At 39.4% G+C, this 17589-nt stretch overlaps 2 protein-coding genes across 2 annotated transcripts; both read right to left on the bottom strand.

Annotated features, from left to right (window-relative positions):
- Positions 1-7745: 7745 nt before the first annotated feature.
- On the bottom strand, positions 7746-10037 carry LOC137977043 (uncharacterized). Its single transcript, XM_068824340.1, has 2 exons — positions 8714-10037; positions 7746-8215 (listed from the first exon to the last, which is right to left on the bottom strand). Exons 1-2 carry the CDS (start codon positions 8820-8822, stop codon positions 7746-7748), a joined length of 579 nt encoding a protein of 192 aa, XP_068680441.1. The 5' UTR covers positions 8823-10037.
- A 1495-nt stretch (positions 10038-11532) lies between these two features.
- Positions 11533-12243, bottom strand: LOC137977044 (uncharacterized). The gene has a single exon (XM_068824341.1). The coding sequence runs from the start codon at positions 12241-12243 to the stop codon at positions 11533-11535; it is 711 nt and encodes a 236-aa protein (XP_068680442.1).
- Between the last annotated feature and the right edge of the window lie 5346 nt (positions 12244-17589).

Below are 17589 nucleotides of genomic sequence, written 5' to 3' on the forward strand. Positions count from 1 at the left end.
AATTATCTTAGATGTAAGAAAAAAGTAAAAAAATAACGGACAACACACAACAATATTAAAATCAGTCTTTTTTTGCTGTCAACATGTGTAGCACACCAATCTAGTTTACTAATAAAAAACAAGGTCAGCTGGAATTTAAGTAATTGAATTTGCGTCCTGGATCGCTTGAGTGATGGGGAATTATTGTCTATCACTGTACACCATCTCACCCGCCAATGTTCACCTTGGATCATAAGCAGTCAAGACACGTTTCGTCTGGAGCAACTCCATGACATGTGCATGCCTCTATTTAAAAAAAAAAAGGAAATCAAGACACAGCAATTAACATTGATACTAGGTATTTGCATGAATCACGCCATTGCCAAACATTAGAGATAACATTAATATTAGAAAAAAGGGAATATTTACCCTTATGGCATCACAGTAGGCACAAAATTCGGTCATGTACGCCTTGCCACCAAGAACATAATCTTCATCCTGATTTTTCCGCAGCAAAAGCAGAAGAGCTTTGTAATCAAGGGTAACTGCAAATTCAAAAATATTGAAAATAGAATAGCCAGGTGCTAAGCTATAAAACAGCAATAATTACATCACACTTAACCATATCAAATGTTTAAAACTTGTTTATTGGCTTTGCCACCTTAATTATATAGACCAACTAACAATATTCTTGCAGATCTTCCAATTTTCTTTCATCAGTCCTTTAGAATGATGAGGTCATCAACAGTAATACTGCTGTAAGCAGCACAATCATTTCATACCTTTTTTTTTTGGGTGTAGAATAAGCTGTGATCTATTAAAATATGTAAGAAATTGCTGCAGCAAACTACAAATAGTAATAAAAATAACTGATAGCTTTCATTTACCTAATGGCTTGGCAAAAAAGGCTTATGAATTCCTTCAAGTTTCCCACAATAGTGCTGAATTCTGGACTTCAACTATACATATACAGTGTTGAACAGTGAATTCATAAATGTACATGTATGTTATTGTTTTGCCAAAAGGATTACTATACTCTTCCTTGACATGCTAATTTAGCATACACTATGCACTACATGTACCTGTAAATTTGATGTTGTACTTTTTTTTCATCCACGACAATTCCACTTTTCTTTATTTTTCTTTTCTGCTCATTTAGATTTGAAATAAGCTGTCTAAGTTCTTCTCTAGAAAATAAACAATTTTGAAGCACGTTCAAAATTGACCAAAAAAAACTTGATGGATATTGTAATTCATTGCACGGAGCCCTTCAATTGAAAGTTAATAGCAAATACAGTACTGTTGTGCAAAAATAAAAATTTATGAAAATGGGGTTATGTTTTGTTGACATTCTAAAAATTGATGTTTTCACAGTTGGTTTTAACACTTGAATCGCTTTTGTTTTTGCCCTTCACACCATCTTAGTGCCAGTTACTAACCAATGAATAAATTGTCACTGGCACCTAGTAATGAGTGCAATAATAGCAACATGATTTACTTGTTGTCACATAGTACAGTGAAGGTTATTGTTACTGAATTATTATTTGAACTGAGCCTATCTTTTAAACACCAACAAGTTGTCTGCATATTACAAAATTTTTAAAAACAAACCTCCTCTCTTTACAGTTGGCAGTGGCTACAGGATAAACAGATAGGGCACTTTCAGAACTTTTGTTCACAAAGTCAGTGGGGGCAAGCCCAACAGCCACTTGATTTCTACCTAAAGAAATAGAAGAAAAGAAAATCAACAATTACAAGTTGTCCTAAAACATGCATTATTATGGAGTACTAGACAAATTTATAAGATTGTTTGTATTTTGCTGATAGAACGTAATACAGTGATGCCACCTACACACCAAAACACCCCATACTTTGTTACTCCTTCGCCAAAAAGTACTTAGGAAGTAGTAGTAGTAGTAGTACGGCAATGTTCAGCCAAACAGAAAGTTTATCAAGAACAGAATGCGGAAGTTATTAGAATGAAAGTAAAAAATAAAGTTATGCTTGCAGTTTTGTAGAATGTAGATTACAGTGTACCATTTTTGCATCAGAAAGGAGCCAAGACTACCGAAACAGATTTTGACATGTTTTTTGATAATAAGGGTAAAGCAAGTCTGAGACATCTTTATTGGCTTTACCTCACAACATGCTTTCATACAGAAATATTCAAGAAGAAATTTACCTCCTAATTTTCGTCCATCAGGTTTGATGTTGAACTCCATTGTGTCTGTATTACCTGAATACAATCTTTGTTCCCTGACAGCCCACACCAATACAATAGCCAGGTCAACACCGCAAGAGTGGAACTCTGTGTTCATCTTGTGAATGGACAAAGTAGTGCGAACAACTTTGAACAAAAGCTTCTTCACTGCCTTTATTTCATTTTTGGTTATTAGCACTGCAGTATCACAGGAATGCTAGAACAAATGACATTAACATTTGCTAAAAATAGAAAAAAATCAGTCTTTTATCATTCACAGCTCGTGAAAATAACTCAGTATGCTGCAAGTTGTAGTCGTTTGAAAAGGGTGGTCTAAGCAGGTACAAACATGTTGTAAAGTTATAAATCACTCAAATGGGTGAATTAGGTCTGCTACAATCAGACATTCACAATCAGCAAATAAGCAAGAAAATAGATCAATACTGCAATAACGTAAACTCCAATGTCCCCCTCTTCTTTGCTTCTATCTTTTAGGACTATGGACTAATTCATTTAAGAACCACACCTCCCCTATAGTTGAGGTACCTTGACATGTGCTCCCAAAGAAAAAAAGGCCAGAAGTACTCAACCAGCCCAACCCTCCACCCCCCCCCCCTCCCCTTCCCAACACAGATAGCCTCTTTACACCCCAGAAAAAAGAGAATTTTTTCCAATTATATCCAAGACATTTTTCAAAGATCAAATGTTCTAAAGCTTCCCCTCCCCTGTGCAAAATCTCCTCCAATGAGGAGTGATAGGATGGGGGTAATATTAAAATAGCAATGTAAATACTCTTGTTTGAGGTGATTAAAAAAGGAAAAATCATAATTTACATCAAATTTTATTTAAGCCTATAGTATTAAACAAATGCAGCTGATATTTTTATTTCTAGGTTCAAACTTACCCCACTTCTTCCAAGCTGAGTGAGATTCAGCAGTGTTTGCCAACCAGCATCTGGTAATCTTGCTTGGAGCTTAAAATAAAGCAAAATCCAATCAGGTACTCTCATGCTTTCCAATAGTCGCTGGTACGTTTCTGGCAACAGCAGCTCCGACAGCTTTTTTTTGGATCCCTTTGCATCCATGACTATGTTAACAATTTCTGAAAGAGTTTCAGAAATCTTTCCTTTCTCCTTATCACTGCCATAGAGAAAGCTCTTCCCCATGACACAGGCCAGGGACTCGTGGTACTGGCCAACACACCATCCACCTCTACAGCCACTCTCCTACATTCTTGAGCAACGTTTCTTTTTTGAGGGTTGGACCAATTGATCGCCTTTTCAGTGTCTCCTCTATGACACTGCTGCTGCTGCTACTATCCTCGTTTGAGCTGCTATGAGATGGAGACGATGTAGCCAAAGGAGGAGGGGAAAAAGGAATGAAAGAACTCCAACATCGTTTTTCTTTTCAAGTTCCTTAATTTCCGACTCTAGCTTGGCGACTTTTAACCGCAATTTCTGAAATTCGTGGGAGCGATTTGATTGATCTCATCCCTAACAGAAGTAAATTCAGGCGATCCCACTAACCCCACCTGTACCAAGAACACGCTGTCGAAGTAAAGCAGAGAGAAGGCCAAACGAAGACACAACAAAAAGCTTGGTTGGCTGCATGTTGAACGAGAAACCTCGCTTGGCAGGCTTAAGAACTGCTGGTGGCACAGAGCGTATTTCCTCAGGAAAACGGCGGAGAATTTCATTTTGTGCAAGCTTGTTTACAGATACTCGATGTAAGGACATACCAGTGTTTTCCAGTGTTTTCCAGATTGATTGCCACTGATTCTTGAAAGCGACCATGGAAGATCGGAATGTGAATGCGACCAGCGGACGTCGTTCACATCCATAGTGAAATCGTGTGAATGATTCGAAAACCAAATTCATTGCGCTTTGTAATTTGAATTTCGTGCATAAGTTATCCATTGCTAACCTAGTAAACTTTTAACTTATAGAGCACCCTGCAGATTACAATGCTATAAAATCCTTGAAACACAGTGAGAACAATAGGATCTGTACCTTGTACAACTTTTTTGCCACCGGGAAGTCTGGAACCCAGCAGTATGACAGTCGCATGACAGCACAGTGGCTGTTGTCGATTTCACATGATTGACATAATACAGTACAGCAAGCAAGTTTTCTTCTGCAGAGAAACTCAACGTTTAATAGAGTCACAAATTGAAAACGGCAATGTCTACATTTACAGTTAGAGCCAGCGTTACCCAATGTCTTTTGAATGCAGTATTCTTATTCTCAGAGTCTTAATCTTTTCAGTATGTGACCGGAATTGACCTTTTGTGGTCTTAAGTTACAGAATGTCAGTGGCTGAGTTTATTTATTTCAATTTAATGTCCCAACAATAATTACAAGTAAATCCAAGTAAGAGTAAGAGAAAGGAGGAGAAATCGGATTTCCCATAATGCCTCGCTTCCAACTATATTATCAGCTCGATGTTGACACGTGATCTCTCATTCGCGATGGAGCTTCTCGGAGTGAACGCTGATGTGCTCTCTTCATCGCCATTGCTTTACGTCAACTGCTTAGACTTAGACAGTCGGAGATATGTTAAATCTGCAAACTTAGCCTGTTGCCGATTCCCAATGGTCCTGGGACACATTAGTTTTCCAAAAGACTTATGAGAGCGGCGTCTTTGCTTGTTTGTGCGAACAGAAATGTTGAGCGATCTTGAAGCGAAGGCTTCGCCGGCGGTGATCAAGGTAAATCGATTTTTCCTTCATTTCTTTAACCATATCCACTGCTCATAACACTTTGAAGGATAAATTCTTTGTATTTTGAGAAAACTTTGGCGTAACGCACCATGATCGAAGTAGATTTAGATCGCACTTCGTGTATCGATCGATGCTAAATTATATTCTTTAAGCCGACGACGTATTCTTCTTTGTAGCGAAAAGACAAGCATGTCAACGGTTTCCCTGTTTTTCATAAACACTATTTTCGTTTACTGCAACAGCTGGAAGATGAAAGGCCGCCTGGTACTTGTGATTTTTGATTTCCAAGTCATGGCAAGTATGTCACAAGTGACAACATCCCTTCGGCCATACGTCGACTATGAAGAAGAAAATAGCATCCCAGAAATGCCTTGGCTGGATGTAGAACTCGTTCGATGTAGCTGCAGCAGTTTTCCCGAATTAGGAAATATTGGTGTGAAGAGTTCTTCGAACGGAAATAATTCGCAAGCTGTAAGCGATTCTAGCGAGTCAGAGTCAGACAACGATGTGTCCCACGAGGATGTGAACTCGCCAACATCACACGATTCCGACAATCCTGATGAAACGCCGGCGTTATTTACCGAATACTTTAAATTGAAAGGCAGTATGTATCATGCACATTTCCAGGATGCGTTAAGATGTTGCAAAAGACTATCTATGGAGAAGAGAGATATTTCAATTCAACTTTTAATTGAGCCTGCAAATGCAAGAGATGAAAATGCAATTGCTGTTCAAGTGCAACTCGACAGCACCTGGCAACCTGTGGGCTATATTCCTGCTGTTAAAGTCAAGAAAGCAATGGATACTTTGGAAAAAAATGAAGTAAAGAACATCACCTTCAAGTGTATTGAGGGGAAGTACATTTATGGACTGGGGGAGTTCAAATATGTTTCATCAGTTACCATCACAAAACTTAACAAGTGGTTACCAACAGACAAAAATTATCAGTATAACGACTTTCTGTAATTTCCTCAGACATTGATTTATAGTTGTTTTCCACTTTGTATCTAGGTAACTTCTGCCAATCTTAATTCAAAAAATATTTTATTAACAATGGTACATTATTATTTACTTCATAATAAAATGTGTAGTACTGTATGTTATGCCACTGTACAGTGCCTGAATATGCTTTAGTGCATATTGTGCTTCAACTTTTCCATAGTTGTTTTAATTCCATTTGTTAAATTTTCTTGAAAGTGAATATAATGTAACTTTTAACAATGTGCTGAATAATTATCAATAGTAAATTGTCACATTGAGTTACTATGGTAACCAAGTGGTTGTTGTTTGAAAGAATTGTTACGATATTTAAATAAATTTATTCTTTGCCTCGACAGCCATGATCTGAGTTTATTTAACATCCATTCCTTTTTGTATATAGGTACAAAAACAACAGCCTAGACATGAAAACCTGTTATTTTTGCCATTAATTAATGTCCCTGAAATAAATTTCTCACAAAAGTCAATTCTAAAATGCAAACAACATAATCAAAACCCCCTAGTAATTGATGATCCTACAAAATTTGTTCAGGATTTCAAAATGTGTACACTCCTTAATTTAATTGGCAAACTGTTTATTTCCAGAACTTCAAGTAGTATGAGTTGTACCAGACTGAGTGGGTGTCCAAAATTAGAAATTTCATTTGTTGTTAGTTATGAAGAGAACCAATAACCAGCTGTCATTTAAAATATTCTTGATCAATGTAAGTTTCTGGGAAACTGCCCACCTACCCCTCCCCAAACCTAACATTAACACTTACTTCATGCTTGCAGCAAAATGCTAGGTTTGGAGAGGGGTAGGACAGTTTCCCAGAAACATACATTGATCCAATATTCTCATTCCAACAACAAGTACATTCCACATTAAACCCTAGAGAGGTTGAATTTTCTATGACAGGCACACAGCATTTGTCTTTCCCCACCCTAGCCCCGCAAAAAATGTGTCCCTAATTCATCTACAGTACTTATTCCTTGAGGAATAAGCTTAAAACATATATTAATTCAACTGCGGAAAACTCTCTTCTCAATTCTTATAAAATTATTAAATGCTTATAAATATAAATGAATTCTTTGAAATCAGCCAAAAAGGTAACTTTTGAGGGACGCACATTACAATACTTGTACAATTGCTGACTTGTAAGTTATGCATTACCGATAAACAGTGGAATTTAATTATCTTGAACCATCCATTTCTAGAACAAAAGAAAAGTCATTTCCCCCAAGTGCTATATTAATGCTGCTTGTGGCTTTTCTTTGAAGTGCAAAAATTCAAGATTCCACTGTACAACCAACATATAATCACAGTGTAACCAGACAGTCACTAACACTGGTAGTTAGATATGAGATGGTCAACTAAACCCTGTTTGGGCGAATCTCGAATTGATCCGCATGTGATAGGGAACTGGAGGGGCACCCATTTCTGGGCGATGCATTTGATGCCTTAGGGTTCCCCTATGTCTTGCTGGTAAAATAGCTCTGCCCGGAACTAATACAGAGCCATCTTCTCGTTGATTAATTCGCAAGCGATGCAGTCTCAGGGGGTGATTCCTTGCATCGATGTTGTCATCATCAAACTCGGGGCATTCATCAAAGGATGGGAGTTCCTCATCTTGAAACCGTTCATAAACAGTCCAGTAGTAGAATGGCAAGTCCTTGTCCATACGTTTGGCGAATTCCCTAAAAAAGTCAATTGAAACCAAATCACTTTTCAAGTTTAACATATGAATTAAGTTTGATTTGCAGGAAAAATTAGATGCACGAAAACACATCTTCATAAGAATGGATTTGCAAGGAGACTCGTATCCTGTCGAGTGGTATCAGTGACTTGCCATCCTCCCCGAACACACACTTAGACCATTTGTAGATGAGGTTGGAGCACTTTCATGGCACCCAGAGAAATTGAGGCAAAGTCTGCAGGGTTTGTGTCAATACCTTCAGCTATCGCAACATCAACAAACTGTTTATCTAACAGCACCATCTTCTCTTGGTAAGGGAGTTGTTGATAAAGGCATTCAATAGTTTCTATCCATGCAGTGCTTGACAGCTGCACAACACCCAGAATTTTAAGCAGGAAAGCTTTCTTGTCCTTAACTGCGGCAAGTGCATGTGTAAATGCCTCCTGAAGCTGCTGCTGAGTGAGAGACTTTATAGAGGAAATCAACTTCTCGTCCAGTCTTAAAGGTTCTTGACTTTGTGACACAATTGTGGAAGCATCACTGAGGTAGAAGTCAACATCTAAACCATACGAGGCTTCAGCATCTTCAACGTTATTGTACTTCTGCCTCATGTAGTTTACCACACGTTGTCTAACAACAGAAGCTACAAAAACAATGAAATAATTACTACTTAACTCTTATAAAATTAAAAAAAGAGATAATTAATAAAAAATCTACAACAGGCAAAACTGAGTTGGAAGTACTGTATGTTGAATAAAATGTCAGTCAAATGTTACACTGTAGATTACTCTGCTCGTTTTGCTGTTGTTGTTGTTGTTGTTGTTGCAACTGAATTAACACAAACGGAGCATTTGCCCTACATACAAATTATGTCAAGACAAACTTTAGTGCATATAATTTTGAAATTACAGTACAGTCATTTATATCTTTAGAGGGAAGAAATATCGTATTCGTTAATCATGTCTAGGGGTTTAAGTAACCGCAAGGTTTTCATGTTAGCCCCTATACTTGTTTAAGTTATATTCACATTAAAAGGAGGACCTCCTGCAAGGATAATACCTTATAGAAAGGGACTATTTAAACTTCTCATATTATCATCATCAGACAACAGCTTTAAAGACAATTAAAGAAGCCAAATTACCTTCTCTCAAATGGCCGGTCTGTGTAGTTTGTTGGATGTACTGAGCTGCATCAGTCCAGTACTCATGTTGGGGTTTCATAGCTGGCCATTCAACATTGGTGGGCTGCATATCCTTATGCAAGGCTACAAATTGCACCAGTGCAGTGTCCTCCTGCAAGGACCATGCCTTTCTGTTTTTTTTTTAATTTTGAGTTCTTTTAGAGGAGAAAACAATGGCTTTCCTCTGGTAAGTGGTGACCTCTTAACCTGTATACAACATACAAGAATGGGGTACAGGTACACTGGTTAAATGGAAATATCTGACTTTTCAACTTGTCCTCCTGCACGATTATATTCATCAACTGACGAAAAATTAAAACGGTGTAGGAGTAAGCTGTTCTTTTTTTGATTCACCATATAGTTATCTCTATCTTGAAAGTACCAAAAGATGGGAGGTTGCACATTACTAGTGGCATATTGACAATCAACAGCATTGCAAACAAAGAGTTTTGCTACAAAATAATTTTGTTTCAAATGTACTGTAAACTGTTTAATGGCGACAAATACTCACAATATTTGCTGGACTCTTTGGGAAGTTAAGTTTCTTTGCCCTTTTGGGAAACGAACCAGTCGATCTGCGACGCTTGTCGTCAGGTTTGTGCGGAGTGTTTCCTGTAGAAACATGTAACCTCTTGCCACTCGATTCTTCTTCTACTTCTTCCATGCATTTGCTGTTTGCTTGAATAGCGACTAAAAGGGAAGCATTTCTGTTACCACTTGATGTCCTTACACGAAGAGAACCGAACAGTATCTTTCTTAAAGTACTGTTCATTTCGACAGGGGAAACGAGTGTTTGTTCAAAAGCAGTTACTTGAAAAGAATCGTGCATTTGTTTACATTTTTGGCGCCAATTTTAGGTCAATTTCAAAGATCACAAATTCCTTGAAAACATGGGGACTTAAGGAGACATTGAATAAAATTCGAAGAAGATACTATTCGAGCAACAGCAGGTAAGAATTTACGCTAATGTACCCAGGATTGAACTCGCTATGGCCCAATTTGTGTCAAGCGTTAGAAAACCGCGAACGAACAAAGCGAGTCGGTCATGCATACCACACCAAACAATTGTATGTTTTTCTTCATTCTTAGGCAAATTAGCTGCGATATTGTAATGCAAGCTTGAACTTAAATGTCTAAACAATACATAAAACGATTTAACTTACCTTCTCTGTTCCTGAATAAGGAAAAATAGCCACTTGAAATACAGTCGATTTTGGACCGCGTGCTCGCCTTCACATCGATATTTGACACCTTCAAATCGATATTTTTTCGCAACGGCTCATGGGAAACCGGATTTCTCCTCCTTTGAGTAAGAGTAAAATAATAATAAGCCATTTGGATAATCTGCAAAGGAGTCCAGGACCCCGAATAAAAACAGATCACCAGACTAATATATATGAGAAGTCCATATAAATGCTGTAATTAACGTGAATATAAATTGATAATAGTAAACCTGACATAAAAGCTACAAAATTTACAAAATAAGAAAATATAAACCCTAAAGATGGTAACACCAAAGAGTGGTGTTGACTTTAGTTTTTTGATACTATTACAGCCGTAGGCCGCTGTAGGTTTCCTGTTACAAAAAATTGGTGAAACATTTGCTCAGTTTAACGCCAGTTCGATCCCCAGATCAGATACGCTGTACAGCTACCATACAATACGTAGCCACAATACCCGAACAATTAGCTTGTTTCAGAAAAGTAATTTACATATTCTGACACATACGATGATCGCCTGCTGCGATTTTTTTTTTGGAGACCAAAGCTCCTCATGTCAAAAGGTTAAATCCAACAACGATAAACATGTTCACTGAAGGTCAAAAATTTATCAGTACTTGAAAAGGCTTTGGTGGCCATCTCGAGAAAAAATTCCCAGCACTTATCTTGTTCTTTCCTCTGAACAGAATTTTAAAGATTACTCAGAACACAGGCAAAGTTAGTTACAACTTCAAATATCTATCTGCACAGTGACAACGCCGCACTCTGATGATAGCTTCTGGCTTTCATGGTCGCCTGCAAACCTAAATGTTTGTCAGAGATCGCAGTGAAATAGGGCAAACTGAAAAGTACACTTTCAACCATAACTGAACACCCAAGGGAGCAGTGAAAGTGGTGCTTAAGAAACATTCCTGAACTCAGAGAAGCGGAATACATACATATTAATGAGTGTCTCATCATGTGATACGAAATATGGGGAATGCAAATTCCAAGTAAATCCCTTTCCGCTATTGTATAGCTTTGTATCTGAATTTACTTTAAAAAGAAACTTTTGCAAGTTACAAGTTCGTAAAAAGTTGGACCAGAAACTAGAAATTTAAGATAGAGAAACAGCATTTTTGATTTCTCATTAAAAAAGAAATAAATATCAATATTTATTAAAATATATACACCTTGGAGTCTTTTTACTGAATTACGTGCTATAAAATACATTACTGTAATAAATTAATAATTAAGTGTATTGCTGATATAAAAACAATAAAACTATTAAAGGAGAAAATTCGCCTACACTTGAAAAATTGAAAATACACTAATTCAAGAGTAGATAGATAGATAGATAGTTTATTCACCTTAAAAACTTGCAGCCAAAAGCTGAATTGCGGTAAGGCTTACAAATACAAAATTTACAACTGCGCTTAACTACAAACTAATTATAGGACTTATACTACATAAAAATTGTTAAAGAATCACACATTAAAAGCATGCGTCAAATTCCTATATACAATAAGAAACAAATTTATATCTAGTTCTCAGCTACTATGAACAAAACTTAAAAGAAAACTATTCTTGCATCTTTGTTCTTTTTTCTCTCAGATAGTAGCTTGGTTGGTATCTACTTGGAAGTAGTTTGTGAAGACTGTGAGATTGATTTGCACATATTTCATCGAACAACTTTGCTGCAATTGACTCTCTTCTATCATACAGTGTTGGAAGTCCAGACAGCTCTAGAGCCTTAGCATACGATAGTTCGGGGTAAATAATCTTCATAGCGCGTTTTTGAAGTCTTTCTAGGTCTTCGCTTAGATAACTTGGTAGAGCGCGATGAAAAACTGGGCTGCCGTACTCCAGAATAGAGCGAATGCATGTAATGCAAAATAGAAGAAGCTCTCTTGTGGCTACATGCGATTTCTTAAGCTGTCTAAGAAAATATAATCTTGTTGAAACTTTCCTAACTAGTTCTGACACATGGACATTCCATTTTAAATCACTGCATATATTGAGTCCTAATAATTTCACACTATTCACAGTCCCTAGGGTCTGACGGTTCACCCAAATAGGGTCAAACTCTGGTTCGTTTTTTGCAAAGCTAATCCTAAGCTCTTTGCATTTTCTTTCGTTTAACTGAAAACCGTCATTCCTTGCTTGAATAGCAAGATCGTCTACCATTTGCTGAATACAGCTCTTTTGCCCTTTAGTTATTACCTCAGAGATTGTGGTATCATCCACATATTTCCACATCTCTACCTCTCCTGCTTTCAAATCATTAATCATTATTAAGAATAACCACGGCCCAAGCTTTGTCCCCTGTGGAACACCGGCCGGAATGTAACGCCATTCGGAGAAGCAGTCTTGGGCGAGTTTAACTCTCTGTCTCCTATCCGATAAAAAGTCAACAATCCAGCATAATATGGGGTTCGAAATATCGTAATCTGAAAGTTTACGCACTAAGATATTGTGGTCAATAAGATCGAACGCCTTACGGAAATCAAATAAAACCGCTCTAATCGCGGCCGAGTTCCCATCAGAGCTGACGTGCCAGTTATGGATCATGCTGACAAGGGCGTGCGTAGTGCATGATTTGATGGCTTTAAGAGCAAAGGCACAGAAAAATCGAGCAAAATCGGAAATTCGTGGCCACAGTTCAAAACCTAACCTGCCCTCATTTTCAGTTTGTGAGAAGGTATTAATGAGTTTGGAAGCCTGCCAGGGTTTGTTTTTCAAAATACGACTTAGTTTGGGAATTTTTTGAGATTTTCGCTTTTGCCCGTCTGATGCTGGCATCCACGCGCAATAAAAAATACAAACAATCTACCACTTAAATTTCACATAACAGCTGTTAAACACTTTATCTAGCCAGGATTTTTGTTTCGATAAAGTAAAATAGCAACAAACGAGCCCGTTTTGGAAAGGCATTCGAATAGTGCTTACTAAAATTAGAATTTATCGCTAAAAATAAAGTCCACTTTTCTATATGGAATCATTCTCCAAATTATCTCAAATTCATAAAACATAGCCTACGGATATAGAACTTACTCATTATCTGAAAATTTGCCTGGTTTTCGAACGAACGCCTCTGAATTAAGAAGACTAATGGAAGGCTATTTTGTTTAAAATAGATTGGCGTTTGACCCCGGGTCATGTTGCCATGTACAATTCATGCACCTTTCACGCATCATATCGAACTGATTTGAACCTCAAAGACTATTTGGATACTAACTACTACCCTCTCTTAAGAAGTACAGCCTTCCTTTGCCAAATTATAAAGCCGCAGAGAGTCAGATTTGTACGATTTGCCATGTAGAGTAGACACGATCTTCCCGATTTGTGATCGGCGGTCTGTTCGTTCGAGACTGCCAAACACGAAGTCAACAATAAATATTCCCACGGTTTAGGAAATGGCCTGCTTACCTTTAGTTAAGTAGAAAAACATCCTGGTGCAACTTGGATACAGTTTGGCATTGCTTAACAGAGACAATAAATAAATACAGCACACGAAATCGAGCAAAGTGTATTTTATTGATTGGGTGACGCATGAAGGCTAGTTTCACAAGCGACACAAGCTATGACTTTTTGAAGAAATCGGTTTCATATAAATATACACTTTCTAGAATGTGGCGAGCTTTTGGTACGTGCAAATGCCATATGCAGCACCTGCGCACACTCGCGTGTTTTCTGCTCAACAGAGGGGCCACGATTCATGGACTACTCCTTTTCTCAATGTACTTCATTGACAGAATCCACATGTCATTATACTATACTAAGCACTAACTGCCTCTATTTCAGCTTATTTCTGATTATTATAATATTTCCAAAGCAGCAAGCAATAAGCCTGCGTGACAGCCGCCACTAATTTGTTATTATTTGTAATTATTACCTAATAATAACAAATTAGTGGAGGCTGTCACGCAGGCTACAAGCAATCAGTTCCTCACACGTCTTGTGATTCGCAGCAAGAACACTGCTTCAGGAATTGCTCGAGCCTTGAAATGTATGGCTTTTTCCTTTTAGCGGTGATGTCTTCCGTGGAAATGCCCAAATGATCACATATGGCTTTTAGTATGCTGATGGCAAATGAGGAGAGCATAGAATTGGATCTAAGGAGACAAAGATTGAAGCTCTCGTACCAGATTGGGTGGGTTGGCTGTATTCTAGCCATCACGTGGTCTCGTAGATCTCCAAGCGCTTCCTCCATGACTACTACTTCGTCATCATCCTCTTCTTCAGGGATTGTCCGCGCATCTGTATGGATATTCAGGTTTTGCTTTGCGGCTAGCCGTGAAAAAAAGCTCGTTATTTGCTTCCAAGTTAGAAATTCCGCACTGGAGAACATGCGGTTGCCAGTTGCATCTCGAGCTGTCCTCATCGACCTCGCGACTTGAACTGCATTTGCTTTTTGTCCTGTCGTTTCCCCGACCAAGAACTTGTTCACTAAATACTCTTTTTGTTTGTCCGTAAACCTAGCCCTGCTCGTCTGGGCCAATTTCAGAGCCCACCCCATCTTCAAATGTGGCTGTCGAGTAGAAACATTCGTCACCGTTGCATTTTCTCCAAACTATGGCACTCTCGTGAACTGGCTTTCGAGCCTCGCAGCATATCCCCGTACGGCTTTGTCAAGCATGGTTTCACTCTCTAATGCGCGGACGTGCTTACTGCAGTCCAAATGTCTCTGGAGGGACGAAAATCTCTGATACGATGTCGTGCACCCTTCCTCTGGGCATGCAAAAAGCGCGTTGCTTGTAGGAGGTAGGCTTTGTTCTCCTTTTCGAGGAACGGGTGGATCTTTTGTTATTCTTGACTTCAGAGGACAAAACTTGTCAGACACTTCCTCATCTGCCGAAAGAGAAGAAAGCTGTGCGATACGGAAATTGGCCGGTATGTTAATCTTGGCAAGCGGAATCTTTTTTCCAGGCCCAATGGCATAAGCTTTCCACACTCGAATTTATCCGTTGCCATATTCAACATTTGTGACTGTACTAACTCCGTCAAACTTGATCTTTGTTGCAGGATTTGGTGGTATTACACTATCACACAACAAGGCACAAAGGGCAGACACGCCTCGTGATGATTTCATGGCATTCATCATTTGGCTGGCTGTCTCCACATCATGTCCTTCATTAAGATGTATTCTGATGTGGGCCTTGATAGTAGCAGACTTCCTATCACAAGCCCCCTTGCCATCTTGGCTGTCGGAGAAGGCCAGTTGCTTGACCGTTACGCCATGAAGCTGCCCAGCTTGAATGGTGCCCACGATGGTCCCACGGCCTCGATAACAACCAGTGTTATCCTGTCTGAAGTATGCTACCATAAGGCTGGGCATTACTTTCTTTAGTTTTCCGATGACATCACTCATGATTGCTTGGATGGCCGGTGTATCCTGATTAATCGACTGAAAGACATGGGCGAATGTCATCATCTCGAAATCTTGGTCTTGGCGCATGCACCTAGTAGCCACTGTTATATGCCACGACAAGCCAGGCTTAGCGAACCAATCACTCTGGCTTTCGTGATATTTCCTCGGTAAGAATTTCATCGGCCAATCTTGTACAAGAAAGACAGAGGTGTCATCGAGGACGTCAAGGATGTCAAGACGTGTGTTATCTTGGTTAACGCTTCGTAACAGATGCGCCTTCCAAGCCTCGATATTCTGTTTGGCTTGATAGGCTACCAACGTGAGCTCCTCTCTGGTGTCCTCTGATACATTATTGGCAGACATCAATCAGATCGCTTTGTCGATCTCCAGTAGAACAGCTGTCACATGTTTCTTGGTGAGCGTGGTCACACTCGGACTGATAGTCTTTGTCTCGAGGATCACTTAATGCGAATTCTCTGCAATGGTCTGGGACGCTGGAAGTCCTCGCCACTTGCACCTGCATAAGGGAAACAGTAACAAACTATTATTATAGGCAGTAGCATTTGTTACCCCTCTCTCATTCGAAGGCTCCAAGTACCCCTCCCCAGACACACCTTTGTCTATAGTATAGCATCTTACAAACATGCATTTTTTTGCCTCATTGGAAAGGGAGTGGGGCTTAACAGTATTGACATTAATTGGTCAAGCATAACCTTACCTTGTAGTCAGTCTTCAAGTACCGTTTGGATGTTTTGAGGCGATCGGTTTGCTCCTTGGCCCATGACATCCCCATAAAACTATCTCCTAGGCGTTGCTCAACATCGCAGAGGTCATCAAAGGCTTCAGCTTCAGTACTACTGATGTAGTCCAAGGCCTTGCAAAGACTTCCTCACCGATGCAGAACAGTTAGAGAGAATGTTCAGAAGTGTCCTGCAGCTCAGCGGCTTGAAGTTTTGACTCTTTGGCATATGTGAGATACTGTCTGACAATGGACTCCGGTATTAAAGTACGAATGACATTGGGGACTGTGACGATTTCCTGTGTCGATAGCTTTATGGACTTCTCTCCAAATGGCAGATCTTGCATAATATGCGGGCTCGTTATGAAGTCCAGGAAATGATCCACTTGAGTCTGCGAGACAAACATTTTGGTCTGTACCGTCTGTGACGCCGGGGGTACTCCTCTGCCATGACGTAGTGCATGCTCCCTTGCAGTGCTAAATTGGTACTTGGTTAAACCTGGAATCCACCTTTTCATTGTTCTGAAGGCTAGTTTATCAGCTACTATGGAGAGTATCTGGCGCCAGACCTGCCAAGTACCCACGTGCATATAACAATCAGACAGTGTTGCCATCAGCACGTGATCTACATTCTCGTCATCCTCTTCTTTGCTGTCACTGGAGGACTCCTGTGGCTCAAGAGACTTATAGGAGACAAGGGTCTTCCATAATTGTGCAGACTGGTTTGGCGCAACTTCCTCTAACACTTCACCTACTGCTTGACGGGCTTTGTGAACATGGTGTCGCCTTGTTCTAGCACTTGACTCGGTCCACAGCACAGTAATGGGGTAACGGACTGGGCTAATATCTTTGCTTTCTAAGAACTGGTTCATCTTCTCGAGAAGGGTTTTATTTTCATGCCCGGCACTTCTCGATCGACCTCGTTGAGCAGGCGTGCAAGTTACATCCAAGGTGGTTTGCACAGATGGGGAGTAAAGGCTTCCCTCAGGTGTCTGAAAGACGGGTGTATCTTTGCTGAGCTTTCTAGTAGGCGCTGGCATACTTTCGGCTACAGGTGTGACTTCCATCATGCTCAGCAAAGAATCCGAGCCTTTACTTTCCTAAAGTATAATGCAAACATGATCAGAGTGGTTGAAACTAAACATAGCTGTTCCACTTAAATAACATTAATAATGTTTGCTAATAGTGCTTAAATTTTGCCTGTTTGTGACAAGAAAAACGGCAATTTCGATATCCTGTTTATGATTGCAATAACGGTCTAATGATGTTGATGTTTTTATGACAAAAACAACGAAAATCGGTACATAATAGCCTCCTCCGCAGGTATCTCATTTGTTAGGTGAGCTGTGGCGGTTATATTGGGTGGGAGAGGGCTGAAGGCGAGTGAGGTCCTTTGCTCCACCAACATTCTTGTTCCTAGGCCCATGCGTTCTAGTTATCATTCCACAGGACGCCTGAGAGCATTTGAAAATAAAAACCAGGCGAGATGCCTGCGGAGGAGGGTAGGTACATAGTGACTCCCGAGAAT

Source organism: Montipora foliosa, chromosome 11, assembly GCF_036669935.1.
Source record: "Montipora foliosa isolate CH-2021 chromosome 11, ASM3666993v2, whole genome shotgun sequence".
Taxonomy (NCBI): Eukaryota; Metazoa; Cnidaria; class Anthozoa; order Scleractinia; family Acroporidae; genus Montipora; species Montipora foliosa.

Excerpts from the sequence above, each read along its gene's own strand:
- LOC137977043 (XM_068824340.1), bottom strand. The coding sequence starts at position 8,822 with ATGCAGCCCACCAATGTTGAATGGCCAGCTATGAAACCCCAACATGAG. Across the intron at positions 8,216-8,713 it reads GACCGGCCATTTGAGAGAAG|CTTCTGTTGTTAGACAACGT; the intron begins GTAATTTGGCTT and ends TTGTTTTTGTAG.
- LOC137977044 (XM_068824341.1), bottom strand. The coding sequence starts at position 12,243 with ATGATTAATGATTTGAAAGCAGGAGAGGTAGAGATGTGGAAATATGTG.